General features: G+C 34.6%; 4 protein-coding genes across 8 annotated transcripts in view; 3 read left to right on the forward strand and 1 right to left on the reverse strand.

The window, feature by feature from the left end:
- Positions 1 to 15,421, forward strand: part of LOC118747931 (calcium-binding protein E63-1) — a 191,426-nt gene extending 176,005 nt beyond the window's left edge. For both annotated transcript variants that reach the window (XM_036482166.1, XM_036482167.1), the window contains 3 exons: positions 9,139 to 9,295; positions 11,025 to 11,173; positions 13,981 to 15,421. In XM_036482166.1, coding sequence (XP_036338059.1) covers positions 9,139 to 9,295; positions 11,025 to 11,173; positions 13,981 to 14,003 — 329 coding nt within the window. In that variant the 3' untranslated portion in view covers positions 14,004 to 15,421. The remainder of the gene's footprint in view (positions 1 to 9,138; positions 9,296 to 11,024; positions 11,174 to 13,980) is intronic.
- The window catches only part of LOC118747928 (roquin-2), a 43,676-nt gene that overhangs the window by 11,725 nt on the left and 4,720 nt on the right, over positions 1 to 27,231 (forward strand). The window lies entirely within an intron of this gene.
- LOC118747932 (mitochondrial import receptor subunit TOM22 homolog) lies at positions 21,008 to 22,778 on the forward strand. The gene is made up of 4 exons (XM_036482169.1): positions 21,008 to 21,173; positions 21,244 to 21,536; positions 21,730 to 21,768; positions 22,259 to 22,778. Exons 2-4 carry the CDS (start codon positions 21,432 to 21,434, stop codon positions 22,565 to 22,567), a joined length of 453 nt encoding a protein of 150 aa, XP_036338062.1. The 5' UTR covers positions 21,008 to 21,173; positions 21,244 to 21,431; the 3' UTR covers positions 22,568 to 22,778.
- LOC118747929 (mediator of DNA damage checkpoint protein 1) lies at positions 22,678 to 26,831 on the reverse strand. Of its 4 annotated transcripts, none has more exons than XM_036482165.1 (8): positions 26,719 to 26,831; positions 26,512 to 26,583; positions 25,881 to 26,444; positions 24,537 to 25,811; positions 24,185 to 24,468; positions 24,051 to 24,123; positions 23,427 to 23,738; positions 22,678 to 23,363 (listed from the first exon to the last, which is right to left on the reverse strand). In XM_036482165.1, exons 1-8 carry the CDS (start codon positions 26,738 to 26,740, stop codon positions 23,149 to 23,151), a joined length of 2,817 nt encoding a protein of 938 aa, XP_036338058.1. In that variant the 5' UTR covers positions 26,741 to 26,831; the 3' UTR covers positions 22,678 to 23,148. The 4 variants fall into 4 exon arrangements, with proteins under 4 accessions (XP_036338058.1, XP_036338057.1, XP_036338056.1 ...); XM_036482164.1 differs by having other exon boundaries at positions 25,881 to 26,453; XM_036482163.1 differs by having other exon boundaries at positions 25,881 to 26,453; positions 26,512 to 26,640.

Consider the following 27,231-nt stretch of genomic DNA (forward strand, 5'->3'; position numbering starts at 1 on the left):
ATTTACGAAGAGCAAAGAAATTCAATCAGTACAGTTGAGGCAGCTACTCAGTGTCAGCTCAGAAAAGCATAATATGAATGATAAAAAAAATTATGGCGACAAGCTTAGCACATTTGTGTATATTTTTGTGCCTTTGTGCATATACTACGTGTCATAAGTACGTGCATACTACTGTTGCATGCATGAACACACACAAATTACAATGCGAATTAGTTGGAAGTGTCACGTCCATGCTGATGGTACTCGTATTTTTCGCTGTCACTAAACAGCAGCGAAAACATGTGCATGTCTCAATTGCTTTGTTGTTGTTAATTTTTTCTCGATACTGTCATATAAGTATATAAATATATATATATGTATGTGTGTTTATAAATACATATGTACGTATCAGTTTGACATTAGATTTACATCAAAAATCGTTCAATTATACAGCAGCGGATGCAGTGCTTAGTAATCGATTGTGTTAACTGCCTATTTGCATAAGGAACATACCACTGATGGCAAAATTGTATCTAACAAATACGAGTACAAAAGTATTTGGGTATTTACATTTTAGTAAATCATTAAGTACTAAGTAAATACTTAACTAATTTGTATGTCGCTAAATCCAAGTACCATAGTATTTATGTACATTGTGGTGCACATCGAAACCATTTTTTGTTTGAAATTTCCAGACCCTATTCCCCCTAATTTCCTTCCTTTTTATGGTAATTAGGGAGTATGGTCTTGAAATTACAAACAAAAATCGATTATTTAATGTTTGCATTGCGAATGAAACTCAAACTTTAACATACGCCATGGCGTATGAGTAACATTATTTCCTGCTCCTATTTCATACATTTTGACCATTTACAACTTGTTTATATACGCCTATATTGGCAGTAAGAGCTAGTACCGTCCGAAAATATTACAGTACAGATATCTATGTATATATATAATACGCGAAGGCATTTTTTTTTTCAGAATAAAAGATCGGCACCGTTCGCTCGATTTAAAAAAAATGGGGTGTCAAACTAAAGCGTTTGTCCTGTAGATGTGCAAACAGGTTTTATTTTTTGGAAAAGAGTTGCCACCTGTTGAACAATTAAACACAAACTACTAAAATCGTTCGATTTTCCAAAATGAAGTGTCAAATTAAAAGGCTTGAACTGTATGTGCAATAAGATTTTACTTATTTGAAATGAGTTGCCATCCTTTAAAAAATTATATTCAAATTATTAAAATAAATAAATCAATTATTACAAAATGGATATCAATCTAAATGGTTTTTAAAAAGCTTTGTTTCTTACCGGAACTATAGGAGGGTTGCCACCTGTTAAAAAAATCATAATAGCTAAGAAAAATATGTATCACCATATGGGTACCAAACAAAAGAGCTTTCAAAAAGTAGTAGTTTGAAAGTATTTTGAAAAGGGTTGCCACCTGCTTGAAATGTCGAATTTAGTTTACTTATACACAAGTTATGTGAAACATTAAAATATGGATGTCAAACGAAGAAGTGTTAAAAAATCTTTAGTTTGAACGCTAATTTTATTTTTGAGGTGTTGGGAGAGGGCTGCCACCTGTTTAGAAACTTAAATTTAAATTATTTAATAAGTTTAATGAATTATTAAAATATGGGTATCAATGGAAGAGGGTTTGAAAAACTTTTATTTCTGAACTGCACTTAGCGGAGTTGCCACATGTTTAAAAAATCAAATTCAACTTAATTCATCAGTTAATTTAAATATGTATCGCAATGTCTGGCGAAGGAGAGTTAACAAGTATTAAGCTTGAAAATACTTTTGAAGAGGGCTGCCACCTGTTTGAAAGTATATGAAATATAAAAATACCATAGCCAAACAAAAGAAGTGTTTAGTTTGACCATTTGGAATGTTTAAAAAGGGTTGCCACGTGTTTAAAAATATACATTCAAATTATTCATTTATTAAGGAGGGTTGCCATTTGTTCGAACAATCAAAATCAAATTAGTTCATCAGTTTATTGAAATACATGTTTATCACAATGTCAGACGAAAGAGATTTAAGAAGCTTTTAGTTTGGGAATACTTTTGAAAGGGAATTTCAAAAATGAGAGGTCGAATTAAAGACCTTACCTGTAGATGTGTAGTAAAGTTTTTATTTTTTTTTTTTTAATTAAGAACATTTTTCATCGGTATAGGGTGATTTGAAATTTGATGAAATTAAAAACATGCACTATGCCTGAATGCCCTTCACTAGCACGCGGATCTCTTATAACTCTGACTAACATTTGGACTATTTTTTAAGTTTTTGAAATAAAGTTTTGAGCATTTTAACGCCATGCGGGTTCACTAGTATCAGTAAACACGTACGAAAGAAAAGGAATACATAAGTTTATAAATAAACATATACACAACACATACACAAAAACGGCACTCACGTACAGAATACATTCCCAAAAACGGTACTAGACTGTCTTCCTTTGATTTCGGAATGCTTACACATTGAGAAGTTAGCATACTGCCATTACATATATGATTTATCCATAGATTTTCATTGTTAGTAGCTTAAATTTTTTTGCAAAAGATTTAGTATTTTTTTTTTAAATTTAATAAAAAAATTTTTTCTTCTTCTTTTATGCGCTGAAAATATTTACAGTTTCGTTATAAAGGAATACAACTGTATTATATAATTTCAGCTGGAAAACTATTTGGCATGGCTTCATTTGCAGTCAGAGCACTTGGTTAACGAACACGAGAAAGATTAATCGAAAAAAGACTATTTTTCATTCAAGCCTGCAAAGAAAAGTTCGTCCATGCAATTAGAGCTGTTAATTTTTCCGGCGTATATACATACATACATACATACATACATACATATGAATATAGTTAGGCATGTGCATTTGCTGTAGGCATTGAATTAAAAAAGCGTTTGCGTTCTCAAGGCTACTCCGCCATACATGACTATGTACATACATAAGTATGTATGTAAGAGTACACACACACACATATTTGTCATAATTACAGTATTGAAGGCTTTTTGCGCTCCAATGCAATTGTTAACCACCCGCTTGACAGCTGTGCATGAGTTTAATTTTGGGTGTTTTTTTTTTCTTGTTTGCGGCTGTCACTTGCTCTTCAACTGAATGTCGCCAAAATACACCCACAAAGATGTTTCCGATAACAACGATTCAGCTAGCATTTGCGGCTTTGTAATGCAGTGGACACACATACATGCCTATAGCCAGTTGTGGTTTTGGCAGAGTTGCTTACTGTGGTTTCTAGTTTATGGATATGTCTACAACACTATTATGACTTCCAAAATTTTATACGCATAAATATGTATATACTACCAACGAAGACATACATACATACATATGCAAGTTTGAGCAGGCCACGCGACATTGACAGTGGCAATGAGTGTGCTGCACATTTTTTCTTCGGCCTTCCACTTGGCATTGTTAGACTTCTTTCAGTAAAACTTGGCAATTTGTCAAATGTATGGAAATTACCTAAACGAATTTTGTGTGAACTTTAAAAAAAAAAGTTCTTATATCGATTTCATTGACTTCTGAGCATGATAAAAACATAGCAAGGTAGAACCGTTCTCTCAATTTGTCGGCCATGATTTTTTTTGAAGTTTGCCAACTTTTTAAAATCATATAAAAGTGAAAATAAAAAATTGAAATTGTTTGAAATTGTTGTTGCTTGAGATTGAAAATGAAAATGTGTGTGTGAGTTTGTGAGTAAATTTAAAAATTAAATTGTTTGGAAACGTCAAGAATTTTAAAAGTGACTCTCAGCGGTTCTACCTTACTATATTTTTATCATGCTTCTGAGTAAACATGTGTTGAGTGTATACGGTCAGATATCAGAATATGCTACATTCCTAACGATCGTATCTTTTTTCGGACAAACAAGTATGCATATATGACCAGAGTGTCCAGATTGGGCGATTTAGCGCCAAGTTGGCGATTATTTTTTTGATATTTGCGCGTAAAAATTTAGGAAATCACCTTTGGTGATTTTTCCATTCAAGACAATTTTTTGGGCGCGAAACAACTCGCCTTATTATAGTTTTTTTTTTTTTTTTAGCACCGTGCGCTTAAAAGCGTATTTTTGAAAAAAAATCTGACGACGTCACGCATTTATTTCCACACAAAGTTACCATGTTCGACAATTTGTTTTGTATGAAAAAAAATAAGAGCACCGTTGGCAAAAAACAATGTTATCAAAAATCAATGCGATCTAAGCCTCTTGAAACTTGCACCTTATTAATAGAATATAATGTGCTACAAAACTGCATACATACTTGGAATTTTTCTAAAAATTGTGAATAAAAAATTTTGTTTGTGAATTTTTTTTAATCTCCCTACAAAGTTTGAGATGTGTATTGATATGGTGTTAAGTATTATATAATTAACTAGACTTTAATAAAAATAATAGTCGAAACTGGTCAAAACATCGGGTCGTTTTTTCACATGACAATGTGTCTACATATGCATTTTTATGAAAATTTACTTTGGGTGCGTTTCACGTCGAATGTATGTACCAGGCGCGCTCAATGGTGCAAAACGAGATACTTTTCGACAAGCTGGGAAGCAGACAGAAAAGCGAAATCAAATTCGCCAACTATGATTTCTATATAGATAGTATGGGCTATCTATGGTGCTATGCGTGTTCAAAAAAGTCAGAAAAAAGTCTAAATTCGTTGAACCATCCCATAACTTATAAAAGACTTTGGTATTTGTCCAGCTTTTATTTAATAATTGCTGTCTTTATAGTTTATACTAATGAGTTTGCGCTGTGTGTGTGTGTGTATTTCCAAATGAAAAATATTACTCATACCACATGTCAACCTACAACCCAAAACGCTTTCAAGCACAAGCATAGTGTAAGTCAACCGCTACTAAATACTTACCCACTTTTCTTCGCGTTGCCTTAAGCAGCTGCGCCAACTGACAAAACCAGACTTCGTTTGTTGCCTGAATGCCAAAGCTGTCATTGACAATTATTTGCCGTTACGACATTGCATTCAAGGTCAATGCCAGCTAACCAGTGAGCATCACAAAGCCTCACTCAGATGCACTCACCAAAATTGCAATGTAATCGCTCGCTACAACAATAAATGAAAGTGAAATGAATGAACGCTTGAATGATTCGCAAAAAGCATTAGATGCTAGCGAATAACCTCAAACAGAAATAAATGCAGATTAAGCGCATCTACTAAGTATGTATATATGTATGTATGTGCGTATGTTTAAGATGCGTTTCGCTGCGCAACAATAGCATTTGTGGCGCCATGGTGAGTGTTTACAGGTTTTTGTACTTTATTCCTCAAATTTTGTAATTTCACTTTCTTTTTGTCTACATTTAAGAATACATTGTTCTACTTGCAACAGTCTCCGTATTTAACCCTTTCTGCACAAAAAATCATCCGTTGAAGCAAAAAATCTCATAATTTTTAAATCGGCTAATTTTAGGTCGTTGATTTCAAAAATAAATACAATCAAAAACATTTAGCGTTTTTTAGCGTCCATTGTATTTGACAGTGGTAGCCCAGATTTGCAAAATGGGAAGTGATCTCAATTACATTTTTTTTTTCTTTCGCGAAATATATGTATTTCAAAACAATGAATGATACATAAAAATGTTTTCGAATTTCAATTCGACCAAAAAATAGTCAGATTTTTTCCAATATATTACACTATTCACTATCGATTTTTGTAAGAGTTTTCACTTTTGTGAAAAATACGGTCAACAGTTGTTTTAATAACAAACTTATTTTATTTACAAAAAAAAAACTTTAAGCACAAAAAAAGTTTCTCCAATATATTGCACGCTTGTACTGAAAGGGTTAAAATTCCCATTTACAACCACGCGAAATTTGAGTATGTAAATACTAAGTATGTAAGGAAGTGCATATGTATGTATGTGTGTCTAATCCGCCTAAAACAATAGCAGCATCTAAGCGTTGCATGCAATCCATGCGAGCACTTTTGCCATTTCCGGCATTTATGTATAACAAACAGCTTTGAACGCTAAACCAGCTACATTTCGCCCCAATCGTATGTGGCAGTTATATGTATGCACATATGTATGTTTGTATGTACTGCAGTGCTCGCTGCTTCGGTTGCATAAGCACTCACTAACTACTAAATAGTAGTTGAGCAAGCTGTGTGTATGCCGTTCGTATGTAAATGCAAATACATACATATGTATGTGTTTGAGTCGAATAGTAGCATGTTCACATGTAAATACATACTTACATATGCGTACCTTTCGTTGACTTTGAATGGATGCCTTTTCTTCCTTAGTCACTTTGTTCTTTTGCATTTATTTATGTTTTAACTATATACTATACTATTAAGAAATGCATGCATACAAATATACATATACTTACATACATATGTATGTACTCACATCTGTCTATACGAGTATACGCGTTAAAAAAAACTACTTTTTCTTGCCACACTATTATTTTGTCGTTATAAATATGCACATATATACATACATACATACACATATATATGTACAATGTACATACCCAATAAACATTGTGGCGAATGTTCGAATATTACCCTCGATATCAAATATGTATATCGAACTGAGAGCGAACTCATAACCAACCTTAGTTTTCCAACATTCATAGTAGATTGAAAATACACTCGAAATGGGTTCGAAAAAAAAAATGTAAACCATAGTAACAAGAAATAAAGTGTAATCCAGCTCATTCTTGAAGGGAAACATAAAACAAGTCACTCTCTCTCATTAAAATTTCTATTCGATATTGAGCTGGATTTCGAATTCATAACGAAGGGAAGATACATAAAGAAAGAAAGAAAGGTTCCATTTTTCTGGAGAATGGAGAACTCGAAAAGCAGATTCGTTTTCCAATCACTTTCGAATTGTTAACCAAGCCGAATGTTTACTGGGTATATATGCCATATAGCTTTTGTTATTGTTACTGTTATTGTACGCATTTGTGCTAAGCTGGTCGGTCTCATGGCATCACAAAACAAAAGCGCTCTTGTTCTGACGTTGAGTGAATACTCAGTCTTCTAATGATTTAATGGCTAAAAGATGGACAAGAAACTTATGCAGAAAACTGTATTTAATAGCCACAAAAGTGCGTGGTGTTTTCAATTTAAAGAACCATTCACTTGAGATTTAAATATTTATATTCTAAAAGGGCGGTTGAATGTTGGATTACCCGGCATATCGTTAACATTTTATTGATTACTATTCGTCGAGAGTATTGCTAAATCGAACACGGAGTATATAAAGCTTTAACCGTCTAAGCAATTTTGGAATAAGTACATATTTATGTTAGAGTGGTTCAAAAAAAATTTTTTTTTTTAATTCATAAACGTTACTTCAAATTATTGTTGTTTGTGATAAAAAAAGAGAAAAGTATTTTATTATTTTGAAAAAAAGTTTTTTTTTGCATCGAAATATTGTTATTTGTGATAAAACAAAAGAAAAAACATTTTTTTATTTTGAAAAAAAAAAATAAAATAAAGGTCGCGCTGGTCATGGTAACAAGTTCCAACCCATGACAATGCTTAAAAGGTTCAGTATCGATGTTTTAACTTTAGCAGTCTCTTTTCAAAAGCATATTTTCGGGCACTAGGCCCATTCTAACTGTCCAAGAGAGGTATGTAATTAAGGAAATATTTCCCAATTATACCTGAGTAATTACATGAAAAAACAACATTTTTAGCTGCACTTAAAATTGTCACGAAAATAAAAAAAAAATTAGAACATTGGCGTTTTTATAAAAAACCGACCAGCGCGACGTCTAAAGACGCTTTTTTCAAAAATAAATCACGTTTCTCTTTTTTTATCACAAGTAACAATATTTTGCAGCATTTATGAATTTCCAAAAAGAGCGTTTTTTTTACCACTCTAATGTATGCAAATATATTATTGGCGCCAATCAGAAAAAAATAATAATAAAAAAATTACAGTCTTCTAACTGTCTATAACTGCTGTATAGACTACACAGTCTGGCCTTTTGTCTTGGGGCCACCCATGCTTGGGCGTACCACGCAAGAGCCTTCATTCAACTATAGTTTTCGGTTTCCGGATTTCTGTAGAGTTTTTCAATCTGAACTAACAGTAATCAAGGAAGCTTTAAGGTGGCTAGTCGATTCGTCTCTCACCCTGCATGCAATAGGTTTTTTCTCTCATAGTCAAGCAGCTATTAAAGCACTTGGATGCGATAAATCCTCATCAAGAATTGTCATAGAGTGTAGACTCACTCTCCAAACAAACACACCACATATTTCGTATAGGTGCCAGGCTACAATGGTATATCAGGTAAGTGTATGGCAGATGCACTCGCGAGGAAGGGTTCCTTCAATTGTGACCCTTGTGTGTAACAACCAGGAGTTTACAAGTAGTTGGCAACACACTTCTGAAGAAACAAGTCCCACACATTTCTTAGATATAGCTGTGAATTTATCAAAAATCTTTTGAAGGCGTGATTTCTGCTCAAACCGCAACCGGGTTTGCAAAAGTAGAAACCGCTCTTTACCGATAGTGGCAGCGTACAGAGATTCAGAATACGAGTAGTCAAATAGTTCCTTGGCTGATGAATGATTTTTTAGCAGCTGAAAGTAATCAGATCGTGCGGGTATCCCGTAATCATTTTGCAACTTTGGCTGGAAACTAAATTTACCGAACTGGCTAATAGTGGATGATCTGCAGCGCCCACTTGCAGGATAGCGCGACCAATCTGGCCTAAATGAAGCGCCTCCTGTCTCGACATGTAGTCGGGAATATCACGACTGATAACCAATATAATTGTCTGCGGTCGAATGACTTCTATCGCAGTTGCAGCAGGTTCGTCGACATTTGTTCCATCATTAACTTTCTTGACTCGTGAACTCAGCACGGCTAGTATCTTTTTGAAACCTTCATCATTCACAGCTCTATTTTCATTTTTGAAGCTTTATATTTACACGATTAACACTGGGTATTAAATAAATGACAGAAATTTAAAAAACATCACTAAGTTCGCTCCACATGCCATTTTTTCTTTTTTTCAGTTGCATAAGATTTAAAATTAAGTACGTATACTTTTGAGCATTACTTTTATTAGAATCAGTACCCCCATTACTTAACTAATTTATTTGTCATCTAATTACCCAATCGATCTATTTTTTACATTTCAGGAAATGGGTTGATAAACGAGGCTGAATTCCTGCAATGGGTTGGGCGCATTCAGGCGATACGCGACGAACAGCAACAGCAGCAACAACAGCATGAAGAAAATGCAAGTAAACCAGAAGAGAATGATGATGTCACCGAAGATTTAATCGCCGCATTTAGGTGAGCCATCGAAAAAGAGCGCTGTATTTATATTTATATGATATACTACATATGTACACACTTGTGTGGATACAAATGTATATACATACATATGTATTTCTATCAACACGCATTAAGTAAATTCTTTGTCAATCGTAGATACAGTATTCAGAATCTTGAGTGCCTTGATTAAGGAATTAAGGAGAGGCAATTCAAACTAGTTAGGATTGCACATCTACATACATTCATACATGCATACATACTTATATATAATCTAACGCTTTAGCTTCTAGTATATCTGACAACTTAAAGTGTTATCGTGGATTTTGTACGTCAATAGAATTTTAATTGTACATATTTATGTATGTACATTAGGACGCCACACCAAAAAGTTGCGGGTTTTTCATAGGAACTAGTAAATATTTAAACATTTTTATGCAGGTCTTTTAAGCTCCAACTTTGCTATAATAGAGTTTATTTTGTGTGAATAAAGACATTTTTAAAAACTTATTTTATTTATAAAAAGCTCGATTGTTGGAGGTATTTTCAAATCGGACCCCTTCACGTGCATATGTATATTAGAGTGTTGCAGAGGGGCACAATAGATCTCCTGTTCGCAGTGCATCCCTCAACTGAATATCTATCTATCTAGAGTGTTGCAAATTTTGTTTGAGAAAAAATATGTCATCGTAGAAACTTTTAATTTTCTGTGACCAATACATGGTGCTCAATGACCTCTGAAGCTGGCAATATTTGTTCGGATAATTTAAATTTCAAATGGTCTCAGGTAGCTTAACCTACATATTCTTTGCTTAATATATGAACAATAAACTTCTAGAGTAAAATTTAAACTTTTCATAAGCATCCTCTAAATTTATACTTAGAAACGTAAACGCACCAAGCGAGCAACTCTTTCAGCAAGAGGAAAAATTTTGGAAGGGGGCCTCAACCCTAACTCGAAAAAAAATTTTTTTTGCACCACTCTAATGTACATTTTAATATTTTTTTTTTGTATGGAGAGTGATGCACCCTAATGCACATATAAAAATATGTATTTCAATTGTATCCACTTTGGTAGAATCGTAATCTGCTTGTCGCTGGCGCAATCAGCTGGCCTTTAATCAAGCACACCACAAACTGTCAACAACAAAGCACAACAAGTTACTGCCGACGCCATTTCTCCTGCTCCAGCTGTCACACACAGTGACTTTTCGGTTTTGGTTTCCACGCAGGACTTAACTGCAAAATGTAACTTCCTGAGAAGTCTGATTTAAATCCCTTTCAGTTTACTCGTATCAATGTGCAATGTGCAGTTTGCCAACCCATGGAGCAGAGTCACAATGCGGCTGAGAATGTTTACCTTTGCTTGTTCAAGATATTTAATTTGCCGGCGGTCCGGCACGTATCTGTGGGCTTCTCCTCGACATTCATTTCGTGCTTGTTTGGATTGTGAATTATTGATTTTCTGATAATACTGTGTGTTTGTGCCACATATACATATTTATGTATGTATGTGTATGTATACATAAACAAATATTTATCAACTCTTTGTTACTTCGATAAGAGAAATTGATTTTGTAGTAGGGTGAGGTCGATAGATACCGATACATGTGCAAGTAACAACTAGTACAGACACAGACACAGTAACAAAGACAAATATAGACACAATTACAGGTCCAATTACATATACAGGTACAAACTTAGTTACTATAAGGATACTATTTATAAATCTATATATTGTTTTCTACAGGGTATTTGATCGGGACGGCAATGGTTTCATTACCCGCGACGAACTACAAACCGCCATGGAGATGATTGGCGAACCTCTCTCAGAAGCACAACTCACACAATTATTGGCTATTGCCGATTTGGATCAAGATGGCCGAATTAATTACGAAGGTAGGTCAGCCATACATGTATGTTGTATACTATGCTCTTACATATTTACATGCATAAGTACAAGCAAACCCAGCTAATACCCAATAAGCATACAACCCTTTGCATACTAAAACTTTTGTCACCGTACAATTCTTGTAAGTAAAATATGTTTCGCTTGCAATAATTTTGCAGTGCATTAACCTTAGCGTGCAGCGTGGCACAATAGAGGTCAGCTATGACGCACATCACGACAGCGTGCTTATGCACAACATCCTAACGCTGGCATGCAATTGTTTTGATTCATTTGTATATACATACATACGTACATTGGGGTGTCCCAGATTTGTTTTTTGCGAAATTCGATATGCATGCCCTGTACATTTTTTTTTTCTTTTAACCTAAATAACATATGGGTCAATTCATGTCAAATCGACCAATGGTCTAACCAATCGACCATTTTTGATTTGCATAAATTTTGATCAGAACTTTTCTTTTATCATATAACGAAGTTCTACCAAACGGAATTAAAATAAAAGATATTTTTTCGAATGTTCAAAATTGCACAATTTCTCGGATCTTGCAAGTTTATCTTTTGATTAGCTCAAAAACTTTTATAGTTGCAAAAATTGTTCTGCTTAAAAAGCTCTAAAAATATAAAAATATACAGAATTTTCAAATTTTAAAAATCTTAAAAGGAAAAACGTATAAGTTTAAAATATTTGGCTCATTTTATTTGTATACAATAACTTTCACTGATCTTAACAGATCATGAAGTTTTCAAGGTGTTTTTATGCTAATTTTTGAATTTAAAAAAAATTATTGCAAACTCTAAATAAAAAGTTAAATTAAATAAAAAATTGTGTTACATAACTTTACGTTACTAAAATTTGCATTGAAAAATTTTTAATAATATGGTTTATTAACCAATTTTGACCACAAAAAGAAACATGCATTTTATGTCGAATATATTTTTTTTATTTGACCTCAGCGCCACCCAGCAGTTCCATTTTTGCAAATCTGTCTTACTATGTTTCCACTACGTATGCCAAATTTTAAACAAAGGGGAGCATAAATACGGATTTTAAAAATATCTCCACCCTGCTTACATAACCAGTACTCGTATATATTATTCGTTCCATACATAAATTAGAGATGTAACTTCTATTTTTTTCGCGGTAGACCTTCCGCTGGAAACGCCCCTATGTAAATACAAGTTTATGTGTAACTTCTTAAGCCATCGACTTATTCAAATGTTAGTTCGAAGTTGTAGTTGTACAAGGATGTACTGACCTTCTCAGCAAAGCGTGTATATTTGTCCACAGTGTACGTAGTATAAATATATCCATGTACGTATATACAGCTACATCAATACATTGAACAAATATTGGCACAATGGGTATACATATAATACAAGAACAATAGGTCTGTTCGTTTACATTTTCCAATGAAAGGGTCCCATATCTTAAGTTAAATGTTTCTAAATATGGTCCTTTATGTGTTGGATGTGCTAATAACTTATAAATTGATATTTTTTCATTTAAAGATATTTTTAGTTAGACACAGCAATATATTTTCACAGCGCAATTTCCGGAAAGCTGTAATTGATGTTTAATCCAACATTATTTAATTTCATACAAATTCGGTAACAAATTTGTCACACGATGACACTGAATTATTTTGACAGCACTCGTATAGCACCAGCACTGGAAAGCGAACTTTTAAATTTGACAGCAAAATACATTGGAAAAGTATTTTCATTGCCACACCTAACTACACTTTTAGAAATTCAGCATTTTCTCTCTTATTTAAACTAGCTTGGGTCTGATAACTTTGTTTTTCGTCCTCTTAAGTCCCTTGGAATAGAAATAGACCAATATTACTTTTCATTACTTAATTTCTGGTTTTAAACAGCCTTTTAGGAATACCTCTTTCTTCCCCATTAATTTAAAGACACGTATGTTAAAAAGAAAAAAAAAATCAAAACTGCTCGATTCCCTCCACTATGGAGAAGAGTCGTTGAACGAATACCGGATCACAACGGATGAAATGGATGCCAATACAAAGGGCCAAAATTTTGATCCAAATCCTGAGAGCATTGCAATGGACGAAATGGTTTTCAGACCAAACCGGTCAGACCGGTCTGCAAACTGTGCAAACTATACGTTGAAATGTCCAACTTTGACTCTGTTGCCAATGGCGATAATGCACAGACGACGATTAGGATCATGAACACTCGTCTCAAAATGAGGACAATGCAGTAGACTAGGCCGTAAATAAAACTTTTGCAATTACCCCTTCTACAGGGACTTACAATTTCTATTCCGACCGGACTAAATGTTGATGATGATACGAGTACGTCACTCATACGCCGTGACAACCGAGTAACTTTGGCAGGCAGGCAGGCAAGTGATCAAGCAGACTTTGGATCGGTGTGGACTTTTATTTTATTTAAGTTAAATTTAAATTAAATTAAACATTTTTTCAGCAAAATATGGTAAATTATTCGAATTTTTAAAATTTTTGATAATCGATTTACCTCAATCCAGAAAACCTTTTTAGTGTAGTTTTACCTCCTGAGACCTAAGAAAAATCAGAGTGCTAACTAAAAATTTCCATAAGTCACTTTGAAAGGGGTAGTCAAAAATTGCTAAAAATCTCATTTATCGACGCCCTCAAATATTTTCACTCTGATCGCAACAAATTGAATACAAATTTAAACATTTCAATGCCCTTTTTAGCTATTCATTTTCGTTCAAATGAAAACTTATTTTTAATATTAATAACAATTAATAATAAAAAAAAATCATTTATTTTTGCTCTATTTACAGAATTTACGAGACTTTTACTTTAAAGTGCTAAACGCCTGCATCCTTACAAACAAATATTAGTGACGCAACAACAAACCAACTGCAAAGGCAACAAAAAGAAAATATATATGCTAACTTTATATACAAATATACTCAACTTAAATGAAAAATTATATACATAGTTAAGCATATGTTATGTATATTAAAAATAACACGCTATTAATGAAAAAGAGTCAAAATAAAATAGCAAAATAAAAGCATATTTTTATAAGTTCGCCAGCGTTTATCTGCTAAGGTGGTAAGAAGACAAATTGGCAGCTGGAAGTTGAAACGACATACATACATACATACATACATAGCTGTTGGAAGAAAAGGAGAAGCAAGTCAACAAAAGATGAAAATTTTAGTTATTAGGCTGTTAATTTAAATAAACACAACTACTTATTTATAGTTTCACACGAAAAAAATATACATAAAAACAACTACATGCACACATACACACCTACATACATATGTCTAGTTAATTTAAGTTAATTTACATAAATGCTAATCAAATTGTGTAAAAGCAGCAGCAACAAAGAAAGAGAAATTTGTAAGATAATACGATAATTGCAGCGCTTAGTTTTTTCTAAAGAAAGAAAATAAAAACAAACAAAAATAACTTTAAAGCGAACTTCAATTCTTAAACTGAAACATACATACATATATAAAACTGTATTCATAACATTGAATTTTACAGATTTATAATAAATGTTATAATATTAAAAATATAAAACAAAATTCATATAAGTCTGAGCGCGAGAGTGATAAAATTTTGTGTTAAGGGTGCTGCAATAAATGATTTGAAATTCTGATAAAAGTCAAAGCAAAAGTGAGTGTATTGAATAAATTTTGATCAGATGGTGATGATGATGACGACGACGACGATGATGTCGTACAAATGAATTATCGCTAAGGATCAAAAGCTTTGCAATCAAATGCAAGCTAACCTAAAAAAATACAAATATTACGTACATACATATATTGCGCAATTTTCAAATTTGCTGGCAAAACAAATATTTACACAAAAAAAAAAAAAAACAAATTGAAAAAACTAAATGTAAACCTTCAATATTGTCTTACCAAGTGAAACAACTACAAAATTAAAAAATTTTAAAATCAAAATTATTATATACTACTCTTATTATTAAACTAAGTCGTTTTCTAAAATTCTATAAATCACCTGTACGTTTATTAATATCTCTGTATGTACATACATGCTTACATACTTATGGCTAAGCAGTATGTGTATGTATGTACAAATATATTCGCATGTGCATTATTACTTAGCTTTGTTTAAAACAAAATTAAATGAGCGCATACAAAGAAATATACATACAAACAAAAAAAAAACAACAAACAAACAAACAAACATATTTAAACAATTATTAGGAAATGGCATGGAAATTAAATAAAGTAAAATATTTTGTAAATTTATTTGAATAAATGAAACTAAATAAATTTAATTGTTGATAATAAACAAATATACAAACGTAGTTTCTTTTTTTAGATTTTTTTGTTATTATTTTCTTTTTTATAATGTGGGCAGGAAATAAATTTTTAATATACTATGTATCTTAAACAAGTATAAAACCGCTAGGGATCATACGATCTAGCTAAGGATTGGGTTAGGAAGGCGTATATGAATAGAAAAATTATATTTCCTCTCGTAGGCAAGTTTGGCTTATTGTGAATACCCACAAACCGCGCCTCCCCACGCTATAAACGCAAGAAAGAAGCACATTCTTCTAACCGGGATTGACTATGGCAACACCATATCGTTACCTGAGTTGAAGATCGACCTATCTGGGCTGCCAGTTCGAAAACGACCTATCCCAGAGAAAACTTTTCAAGAACGCCCTACTGCAGAATTTTATTGCCACCAAAATGTCGTATTTAATTAAATCATACGCTTTTAACGAAAGACAAATATCTCCGCCTCAAAGACACTGTAGTCGTCAGGTCGGAGATATTCAGCCTTATCATGACTTTCATTTTCCCCGAACCGGCATACTTTTCACTTTTGGTTTCCATGTATTTACTACGGGCGGATGAACAATTTTCGGGTGAATTTTTTTTTTCAGACGAAACTCATGCCTTATCTTTGAGCTATCGGTGTATAAAGAAATACCACTATTCCCTGTCCGTAGGCCTCCGTCCCATTCCTGCCTAGTTGGAAATCGTACGAATAAAAGCATCCTAACGCGGAAGTCCCAGAATGATGATATGCAATCAGTTCCGACATCAAAGTCGGCCCTGATCTCGTTGTGCCGTCCTATTTCAAGCTCGCAACGTGCCGGTATTCGGTATTAACCACTTAATCTAAAGGCCCCTTTGACTGCTGTGCCTATTACGAATACATTGGCGACTTCAAGTTAAGGATTATATTCAAATTTTTAGGTAAGTGCAAATTAAGGTACAAATTCTCGCTCTCGAGATTTATTCTCCGATAGTTTCTCGGCTCACGAGCTATATAATATCATCATTTGGATTCTTCAATGAATCTATTTAGGTCGGTCTGGCTATGCATCTCTGGGCAACTTCCTTTAAAATTTGCAGATATGTACTATTTGGAGCACTCAAAGAGTTGGACTATGGGGTGTGGATCATTTTCGCGTGCAGGGACAACGTCTGAAATATTCGGAACAAGCCAGACTGTAAGAGTTGAAAGTTGCGCCAAAGCAACAGAAGATCCCTGTAGTTGATAGACTGGTGGGTCGAAAACATGCATAACCCCAGCAGTCCTCGTACAGATCTTCCTTAGTAAATATTATAGTGCGCAGAGTGTTAAATGATATCTGATGACTTTTGGATACCGTGACATAAGAAAACTGAAAATCAGAAAGTCAAAAACTTGCAAAGCCATTGATCCCAACAGAATATGCTTGGTGATAAAAAGAACTTAGTTGCAAACCTGTCACTGGCTATCCTCATTTTTTCTTAGAACTTCGAGAGAGTGGTATTTTTAACTAAACTCGAGAAGCCTGCCAGCACAGGTGAATCTTATGGACCGCTAACCCTTCTTTTCCGAATCGCAAAAAACCCGCAAGGCCTTCTTAATGCCATACTTAAGCCCAGCAACGCTTTAACAGCTCACACTACTAATAACGCCTAAGCACTCAGATAACTCGTGACTTTAGATGTAACCGTCCCTGTGAAAGCGCACTAACAGTAACGTTTTTCTCCCTCACTGGACCAAGTAAACAGTAAGAAGCGTTGTTCGGTCGTCAGAGCGTCCCACAGGGTGTCGGCCATTATCCATTATTCGTTATTTTCACAACTCAAAGCTGCCACAGCTGCCTAAGGGAGTTTCAGTGATCCCTTACAATGACGACTGTTCGATATTGGCGTCCAGTAGCGGCATTAATAGCCTATGTGTGAAAGAAAATTTTTGTCTCTCCGATATATTTCGCCCGTTTTTACAGCTGGCTCGATGAGGTCAAGCTGCCATCAATTGTAACCGGTGAGCCCCAACAGCCTCGTTAGTGGGTCGAAACTCTGTCGCAATAACTATATGTAGGTCCGTAAATATTTGAGTTTTTTGGTGGCAAACATAAGACACAAAAACAAACAGATTCTGATTCTACCTCAGAAAAATCCCATAAGGAGCAGTTCTCAAGGGCTCTACTGCAAAATTGTAAGTAAAGTTCATATATACTTGTGTATCTGTGGGTGGCAATTTATTAAAAGAACTTATCCCGAGATAGCCCATTTTTCCCTTTTAAGCAATATTTTATTGGGCTCCCAAACAATATTTTACCGATTAACTAGCGATAGATGTAGTTTAAGCTGCCCCTTTAATAGAAGCTTGTAAAAATATAAAATTTTTCAAGTGAAACTTATTCTTTTTTAATTCAAAGGCAAACCTTCTAAATTCACTTAAGTTGTTCTAATAATAAAATGCCACAGTTATGTATTCTCTGCATCTCTATTTTTTTGTCCGTAAGTATTTTGCGCTTATAACTACTCTGGAAGCATGGTGAAATTATACACCATGCTCCATGGAAGGAACTCTGATCAAATCAATTATTTCAAAAAGTATCAGCTTTCAAAAATTGTTTTTATTTTCGGTTCGTAAACGTCGTTTATGTGAAATAGACGTCAAAATTTGCCTTCGATATTTGATATATATATATTTTCGAGTGCGTTGTTTGCAGCCAAAATATAACGAAATTTCTATCAAAATCGCAATCCATAGAAACTGCAGACAAATTTACAAAGCCATATTTTCAGTACGGGACAAAGCAGAGAAATAACGAATAACTAAAGACGCAGCAATGTCGGAGGAAAAAGATAAAAAAAAGAAAATCAATATGGAAGATGAACATTTGGAAAAAATTGAAAGATACAGGGAGCCAGAACAACGAATTCGAGCTGGAGAATCGGTGGGTTGAAAACAAAAAAAAACTATCAGCCTTGTCATGATTCACAAGGATTGAAAATTCATGATAGGACTGTATGATGGTGAAATTATCAATTATTAACTATAATTTCACCATGGGGCTGTATGTGTATTTCATCTACAAAAATTAACATTAGGGGTATTCGCTCTTATGTGTATTCGTTGTATGTTGGGTAGTCGTAACTGCATGAGCGTGGGATTTGTTGTTGCTAGCGGTACATCAAATACACATGCAACAACAACCACACGCTCGTCCAGTTACACTTACGCAGGATACAACGAATACATAGAAGCGCGAATACCACTATTGGTATATTTTAAGCCGGTTTTACAGTGGGGAGTTAACTCACATTCGGCAGTTTACTCTCAATTTTTGATATATTAGCTCTCTCTTCTTACGAGATATTTTGTAATATGTATTTCGTAACAATTGCTTTTCATGTTTTCATGTTTTGACGATTTTCTGCGCAAAATTTGGCAAAGCGCGAGAGAGGCGAAATTTTGCGAGAAGTTGCAAGTTTTTACGGGTAACAACTAGTAACTACTTCCAAGGCTGCGTTTTCGTACTTTTCTGGAAATTTCTCTCACTAAGGGCAAGTTTTTCAGTGCACGTCTGTGATTTGAACTTAGTTTCAATGCTCGAGCTGGCCAGTTTGAATTAAGATTAGCCAATCAATTATCAGCCTGCTGTTCAATATAAATGCAGTTTATGTGATCTATGCCTTAACCTGGTACTGAAAACCCGGGTTATTGGCAAATTACTGGATATTCTTTTATTGGTCAAAACATGAACAAATTTCCTTATAATTAACTTCCAAATGAAAATTAACCACACTGGTTTCTCCCTTGATTTAGGATTATTCTGGGCCATTAGGAAGAAAATTAGAGATAAAATATCTTTAGGGGTTTTTTTGGAGATTTTTTTCAAATATTAAAATTAAATTTTTTCAAGAAGTTATAATTTTTTATATAATAATTTATAATTTTTTATTATATCTAATATAGCTTCCTCTTCTTTTTTTGTTAAAGTAGGTAGAATTTTTTTTAAATCTTTCGAGTGCCGTTTTCTCATGCCGGTTTTAAAATTGATCTGCCCTTTAAGCAAACATTTTCAGAAAACAATTGCGTTCAGATTGAAAATACATCAACAGGCTATTCACTATTCCTTAGGTTCTCTCCCGTACGCAACGCGGGATCCCACAGGTGCCCAAAATAGCCCAAAATCATCCCCGTACTTAACAAAATGGGTAATAGAGAGCGAAAATGGGAACGTATTGGATCGTAATTGTCTTCTTCTTCCTGTCCGAAACAGCCCGGACTTTTTCTCCGGGTAAAAATGGATAAAGTGTCAAAGTGCATATCAGCTGTTTTGTGTTTACATGTTGCTTGCATTTACTTGGTGCTTTTAAGTAATAGCGAATGTATTTTCAATCTTTATATACTTAAAATCAAATTTGTGAATCAACAATTCAATTTCCAAGTGTGTGCATTTAAGTTACAAAAACAAAAACAACGCGAATTAGCTAATTCTCAAATTGTGGACACGAAATGTGGTTTTTTGCTTTCCCGTATTTCTGGACTATGTTCCATTTTTGAGAGCAAACTTTTTGCTTATTCTCTAATTACCGGATCCGGTCCGGATTGTTAAGGAAAGAACCTACTTTATCCATTTTTACCCGGAGAAAAAGTCCGGGCTGTTTCTCGTGCCCGAAGAAGACACTTACGATCCAATACGTTCCAATTTTCGCTCTCTATTACCCATTTTGTTAAGTACGGGAATGATTTCTGGGCTGTTTTGGCACCCGCGGGATCCCGCGTTGCATACGGGAAATAGCCACGATTTAGAGAATACAAAGGTTGCGCCGATCTCGGAGCGCTATTCCTCTCTTAACGAATTTGACAGAATCGTTGTTTGCATGACGTCACACTTGTGCAACTTGTTTACGTTTTCCTTGCAACATTTTTTCTTCTTCTTCCATTCTTGCTCACGTTTTGGCATTTCTCTCTCACAATTGCACCAGTGTGACGTCACACAAAAGTTATTCTCAAAAATCCTCTCTGATCGGCGCAATCTTGTATTCTATCATTCTTGGGAAATAGCCAATAATTACTCTCGTGTGTTTTTGGCCATTGGTCGGTTTCACGCTGGAACATTTCAGCCACCAAAACAACTCTCTTTGTAGGCAAGAGAGGCAGAACCTATTGTTTCGTCTTTCTCGCGCACTAGTAGGTCATAAAATTAACTATGACAGTTGTCATCATTAGAGCGCTTAAAATCGATTTGCGGTATAGTTTTAGGCGCAGTAGTAAAGACAATAATCAGCCATTGAGTTTTGTCATTGGCGTCGAAAAGGGCTGCATGTTGATATTGCGAATTTTTATGTTTTAGCAGCATGGATACAATAAAATTTCTTTGCAAGTTTATGAAACAAAATGAAACATAAATGAGCTAAAAATAATTTATAAAATTTTTATTAGTTTTAATCGGCGCGTTGCGTAGCTGATATGGCCATTATATCTGCCATTTTTGTAAACCACTGAACGTACCCATTTGTTCTGACGTAACAACCCGCTTTGACATTTTCAATCGCATGTACATTTTCGTTGTCCGCGGAAAATTTCTTTTTTATGCATATTGGAATAAAAGTGCGTGTGAATTTACGACTGATGTATACATATAGGCCTCAGTGACAAAAAATCGATTATATTTTCAATCAAAACGCAATAATTTCGCACACGAATTTGACGATTAACTGCAGGAAATCAGTTCGAAATTCGGGTGGACCTCGTGTTTTTATTTTTGTACCTCCTTCATTTAGGCCTGTTATCTGCATTACATACAGGAAGGTCGTGTTGGGGGAAAAGTCAATAAAATTTTAGGGGCCCAAGGCAATTGTGCCTATAAACTACCAACAATAAAGCATCTTTCCAAGTACGACAATTTCATTCTTCCACAAATACCGGGGAGCGACGTAGGTTTACGTCGTGTAAAAAAACAGCTAAAGTGGATTCCGTAAAAATTGAAGATTTGATGGATTCTGATCCTGATATCGAAATCATCGAAAAGGATAGTGGAATGTCGTCGTTGGGCGGAAGCAAGGACGAAACACCTGAGCGCCGGGCAGTAGAGAAAGTTGTAAGCATTTCAAATTGGAAAAAAATTTAAAAATGATTGTGTGAGCTGCTAAAACTGGGAAATGTCCAAGTTTATTATGAATAATAAATAAAAATTTTGTTGAATAGTGGTTTAGTCTAAGTTTAATATGTTTACGATATGTATGTATGTAGTAATTCATGTGTATTTAAATATTTTGTATTTTATTTTTCAGACTGCCCCCAAAAGCACGGATGATGAAAATTTCGACGATGTAAGTTACACCGTATTTATTGAAGAACTTTTTTGTGCAAATAACAATTTCTTTGCGCTTAAAGCATTTTGAAGGAAAATCGATGAAGTCTCGCTACACTCATTAAGCACGACGAGCATAACCTCACTTTGGTTAGGCAATCACACAGTATATGTGCATTTTTTACAATAATTAATTTAATTAATTTTTTAAATAAGCAAGTACATTTGCACATCTATTCTTATACTTTGCGCCGTATTAAACCTGTGCTCAAAAAAACTCAATCCATAATTTCAACATACAAGAAAGTAAACTAACAATATGTGATTACATTAAAATTAAAAATTTTGTTATCTTGCAATACTAATATTATCAAAATTACAGGAGCGGTAATGCATAGCTTAAACATCATCTTAAACATTACACTTCTAATGTCATTTGCACTTTGCTCTTATTTTCAATCTACTTTTATTGTTTGAGTTCTCATAGCACTAAATTTAAATTCTTTCAGGAACCAGATGAAACACTTGGTGAACGACTTTGGGGTCTCACAGAAATGTTTCCTGAACCGGTTCGTCGATTAACTGGCAAAGTAGTCGACCTTACAACTACCAGCATCAAAGGTCTTTACTCGTTCTCATGCAATGCTTCCTGGATATTTTTTACGAGTTCAGTTATTCTATTTGCGCCCGTCATTTTCGAAACGGAACGCGCTCAAATGGAAGAGATGCAAAAATCGCAACAGAAGCAAGTACTACTCGGTCCAGGTACGGCGATGGATCGGGCCGGTCCACCACCAACCTTACCACTCATTCGATAAGTTCATACAATTTAAACTTATAAATTTGTAAGAATAGAAAGAAAATAACCCGCAAATCAAATCCAATTGTCCTCTTCAAATAAACCAAAGCCTAACAGGCGAGAGGAAAATTCCTGTAACGCGTTCATCGTTTATTGATAAAACAAAAATGCAATTTTCTTGTAGACGTACATATAATAAAAATAATTACTATTGAGAATACTTAAACCAAGTACTTAAGTTTTTTTTTTTTATTGAAAACAAACATGAAACAAATATAGACGAGCATTAACGGCTTTACTTTTTGTGTATGTACGATTTAACATTCAAGTAGTCAGCCCACAAATATGTACATGTAAATAACAGTATACTAAAAATTTAAAGACGTTTTTACTAAAATTAATTAAATATGTCGTGAAGCTTCAACAAATGGCGACTTAAATTTAGGTTATATTTTTACACCAACTTAAAACGAAAGATTTAAAGTAAAACGCTTAAAATACAAGACAACGCCTTAGCACTGGTTATATTTTTGAGTATGCAATAGCCTTCAAAATACTGGAAAATTTTACGTTCTCAGAGGCACCAAATAGTTAACATTTTTATGCAAAAATGTTTGAATCTAATGGTTGAGTATTTTGACGCATAACAGATGCCATTACACCTTCGCTGTTAATTATGCGAATATTACTGTTGCTTCGTCGATATTTGTGCCAGTGTTTTTTATCGTTTACCGTCGATATTAGATAAATTTTTTGATTTGGTTTAAGTCCCGGTGGGTCAGTATGCACTTTACCCCCAGCGCATTCAATAATTTCTATATAAATGGAAGTTAAGTATTAGTTATGTACATAAAGAACATTATTGTTGTTTTACTTACGTTTTATTTCTGCCGGCTGTGGCAAAATGCCAGGTGTGGTAAGGAAATCGTATCCTTCAAAAATTTTACTCTTTCTTGCCAATTCCAATGATTTGAATAATGAAAATTTATGCCGTTTTTCAAATTCTTGATCTCTGAAGAAATGGGTAGCGCCGCGTGGCACAGTTTTGGTACTGTTGAATGTTTCCAACCACTTGGATGTAACAATCGGTATACCTTTTGCCATGGCGATTAAAAATTTTAGTGTCCGATTTCCTTTATCCATCACCAAAACGTCTGCATCCGTGGGATTATTCGCGACGCACCAGTTGCCTGTAACATGTGCACAATATGTATGTACTTTTATTCAGGAAGCACAAAAAACAATTATCGCTTTTAAGTGTACCGAGTATGCATAAAATAATAAAAACTAAAAAATTTAACTTTAAACATTTATTATATATTTTAAGCCAGGAAAATTAAAAAAAAAATCCTTTTTTAGTCCATAAAATCCCCGAGTCACCGAGAAAGTAAATACCAAGGGTTCAAAAACAAAAAAAAAGTATCGGAAAATTCTCAAAAGGTAAAAAAAAACAAATATCCAGAAAAAACCGAAAAACAGCAGAGGTTCCGAAAATTACTGACCTGGCGAATTGTCCACTAAACTTTGAAATAATTTCGGTTCAACCATGGTCATAGCGACTTGTAAGGTTCGAGCCTAATGGAGTAGATCATTTAATAAAAGCCTCTTGTAAAACTGGTTATGTATTTTCGCTTACGGTACGCTTCGAGTTTTTGGGTTCATCATCTGATGACACAATCGTGTTACGTTTGTGACTATGATCTGAAGCAGATGTTGTAGAGCGCGTCTCTTTTCTCTCATTTGCTTTAGTATGTTTTGAAGCTTCAGTTATAGTTTTATCAGCGGAAGAATTAATTTTTGACTCTGTGTGCTCGTTCCGCGAATTCTTCCGTTTCCTTGTGTCCCGTGAAGACCCTGTTGACTTCGTTGAAACAATGCTTTCTTGAGATTCTGTTTTAGAGCGAGACCGAGTAACACGCTCTAAAAGATATTTAAAAAAAATGTTAAACTTGAGTACATAGTACGAATTTGGAGCCTTTCGAACTTACTTTTGTTTTCTGGTGCATCAGTTTGCTCAACTTTCCGCAGTTTTGATTGGGTAGGTCCTGACGAGTTACTTGGCTTATCAACCTCCAGGTCACTAGCTCTTGATCGTAAGCGGGTCTTCCTTTTGGGAGGTACATCTGTTCCGGATGTTTCTGCATCCTTAAGTGAACCTACCAGCTTTGGCCTTTTTGTGCCTTTATGCTCACTATCTTTTCCAATTTTATCGCGGGCTCTTGACTCAACGTCTATTTCAAGGGCTGTTTTTTTTGGTTCTGGTAAATTGTTCTTTGATGTACCACTTCCTTCTTTTTCGGGTTGAATAGCTTTTTTCGGAGTATTCTCTTCTTTTTTTATGGGTCGGACGGTTTCAATTACCATGTTACTATTTCGACCGCTATTTGTTGCCTTTAGGTTGTGTGCTGTACACACTTCAGTAGCGTCTTCTTGCTTATCCAACAAAGTCTTCGATTTAATTAATTTCACTGGAGCTTTTGTTTCTTTAATATTGGATAGCAGTCTATCGAAATCTTTAGAATCTTTTTTAGTTGTTAATTTGTTTAACTCAACAGATTCTTCCTCTGAATCAGACCCGAATAACATACGTTTTTTTACCGAAGCCACATTTCGTTCCACTGAAAGATCATCAAAATTATCAGTAATCCATTTAGGCGTGCATAATTGGAGATCGTCCAATTCTGATTGTGAACTACTTATACTGGAATGTTTATCTTTTGCTCCCTTGCTTGAGGAACTTTTACTTTGTTTTGGTTTTTTAAAATGACCCCGCTTCTTTTCAATAATATTGGTCGATGCAAATTCAGACTTTTGAGAAGTGTTATTTTTATCCTCGAAGGAACTCGTAACACTTTTTGGCCCTTCAATCCTTCCTTCAACTGATGGAAATACAGTACAATTTGGCTTTTCTTGCGGCGTAGATATATTTGATCCACTCATGAGTTCTCCTTGCTCTAATACTTCAGATTGCCGCACGGAGGTACTTGTAAATATTTGAGTGGCGGCAAGCAAATTTATATTTCTATCACATGGTTCAGTTGTTGGTGCTTGGTTGGTATCCAAAGAAGCTGAATTGCAATTATCTGATCTTCGCTCTGCACCAATTAGTTTTCCTTGCTCTAATACTTTAGATTGCCGCATGAAGTTACTTGTAAATATTTGAGTGGCGGCAAGCAAATTTATATCTCTATCAGATGGTTCAGTTGTTGGTGCTTTGTTGGTATCCGAAGAAGATGAATTGCAATTATTATCTGATCTTCGATCTGCACCAATTAGTAATCAAATTTATGTATACCAAATAAAACCTAGAGCTTATGCTCTCAAATACTTACCTTTGATGGGTGCAAAAATCTGGGTTTGCTCCAGGCTAAAATCTGTTTGTGGAATATTTTCTTTGCCGCTTAACGATAATTCAGCGCAAGTAACATGCTCCTCCAACCGAGATCCATTTTGCTTAGCAATAGGTACGAATACCTGTGTTGGCATTAGTTCAATTTCCTCCGCATATCCGTCACCTCCGGTGATGCCGTCGCTGATTGGTAAAGCTGGATGATCTGACGACGGGTCGTTTTTTGAAGATACACTCTCTTGTACGTCAACTTTATTTTTTACTTCTAAATTTATATTCGTTCCTTCAGTTGATGGCATCGTTTTATTTGCAGTCACGGTTTTTTGTGCCACAGCTTTGTCTTTTGCTTCTTGGCTAACATTCGTTCCGTCAGTGGCAACTTGCATATTCATTTGCGCCAATTCAGGTATATCAAAAAGATCTGGTGTGCAAACATCATCTCGCTCTGCACATTCAGCGGTCCCATCCGTAGAGCAATTCTTTGATGTGTGCGCCGACCAGTTTAGTGCCTCCATTTCCGCATCGCAGCCCATAGGCTTGGAGGCATCTAGGAATACTAGGATTAACCAAATAGTTTAATTTAAATATCGCTAAAAATGTGGTCTAGTATTTACCTTTTTTATTCACGTTTTCATTGCTGAACGAATGCGTTAAAACCACAGGATTGTGTTTAATATTTGGTATGACTATAGACGAAAACATCATATCATCTTCGCCGTTTTCAAATAAATTTTCATTGAAGTCTTGTGTACATATGCGAATCATTTCACTCGATTTTTGCAAATTAGGTTCTAATAATAAATCAATTTCATTTCCACTACCTTGCTGTGTCGCATTGGGCATTTGTGTTTCCGGTATAAAGGATTCATCTTCGAAATTTCTACTATCATCAGAGTGGTTACGGGAAGCGTTTAATATAGTTGAATTTTCAACTCGTTTTATGTGTTGCGTTTCGGGAATATTAAAACCTTCCTCTCGTGAATCGCTTAGAAGAGATACATCTGGAGAACTAAACAAGCGTGTACTTGTATTAGCCAATGACGACCTAGGAGCTTTAGGAGTTGGCGCCAAGAAAATTTCTGGATTACAATTATTTTCTAAAGACTACAAGGGATAGAAAATTTACTGTTTTCTCTATTTTTATTTATAATTGTACAAGCGTACCTTCACGGTTTCTTTTGGATATATCTGTCCCTCTACTTCACCAAAACGCAACTGAGTACTTACAGTTATGCACTGTTTGAGCTTCGAATCCAACCGTTTTCCATTCAAAAACGTACCGAGCTTACTGTGTAAATCATATATATACAAAGCGTCCCCAGATACATCCAAAA

This window comes from Rhagoletis pomonella, unplaced genomic scaffold, assembly GCF_013731165.1.
Source record: "Rhagoletis pomonella isolate Grant_MI unplaced genomic scaffold, Rhpom_1.0 Rhpom_scaffold_00012, whole genome shotgun sequence".
NCBI classification, from domain to species: domain Eukaryota; kingdom Metazoa; phylum Arthropoda; class Insecta; order Diptera; family Tephritidae; genus Rhagoletis; species Rhagoletis pomonella.

What these genes read in the sequence shown, in the direction of transcription:
- LOC118747932 (XM_036482169.1), top strand. Translation starts at nt 21,432, where the DNA reads ATGGATTCTGATCCTGATATCGAAATCATCGAAAAGGATAGTGGAATG. An exon ending in GCCGGGCAGTAGAGAAAGTT is followed by an intron (nt 21,537 to 21,729) that starts GTAAGCATTTCA and finishes TTTATTTTTCAG; the next exon opens with ACTGCCCCCAAAAGCACGGA. An exon ending in ATGATGAAAATTTCGACGAT is followed by an intron (nt 21,769 to 22,258) that starts GTAAGTTACACC and finishes AAATTCTTTCAG; the next exon opens with GAACCAGATGAAACACTTGG.
- LOC118747929 (XM_036482162.1), bottom strand. Translation starts at nt 26,740, where the DNA reads ATGCCCAATGCGACACAGCAAGGTAGTGGAAATGAAATTGATTTATTA. An exon ending in CCAAAAACTCGAAGCGTACC is followed by an intron (nt 24,124 to 24,184) that starts GTAAGCGAAAAT and finishes CTACTCCATTAG; the next exon opens with GCTCGAACCTTACAAGTCGC. An exon ending in TTTAGTGGACAATTCGCCAG is followed by an intron (nt 23,739 to 24,050) that starts GTCAGTAATTTT and finishes CACATGTTACAG; the next exon opens with GCAACTGGTGCGTCGCGAAT.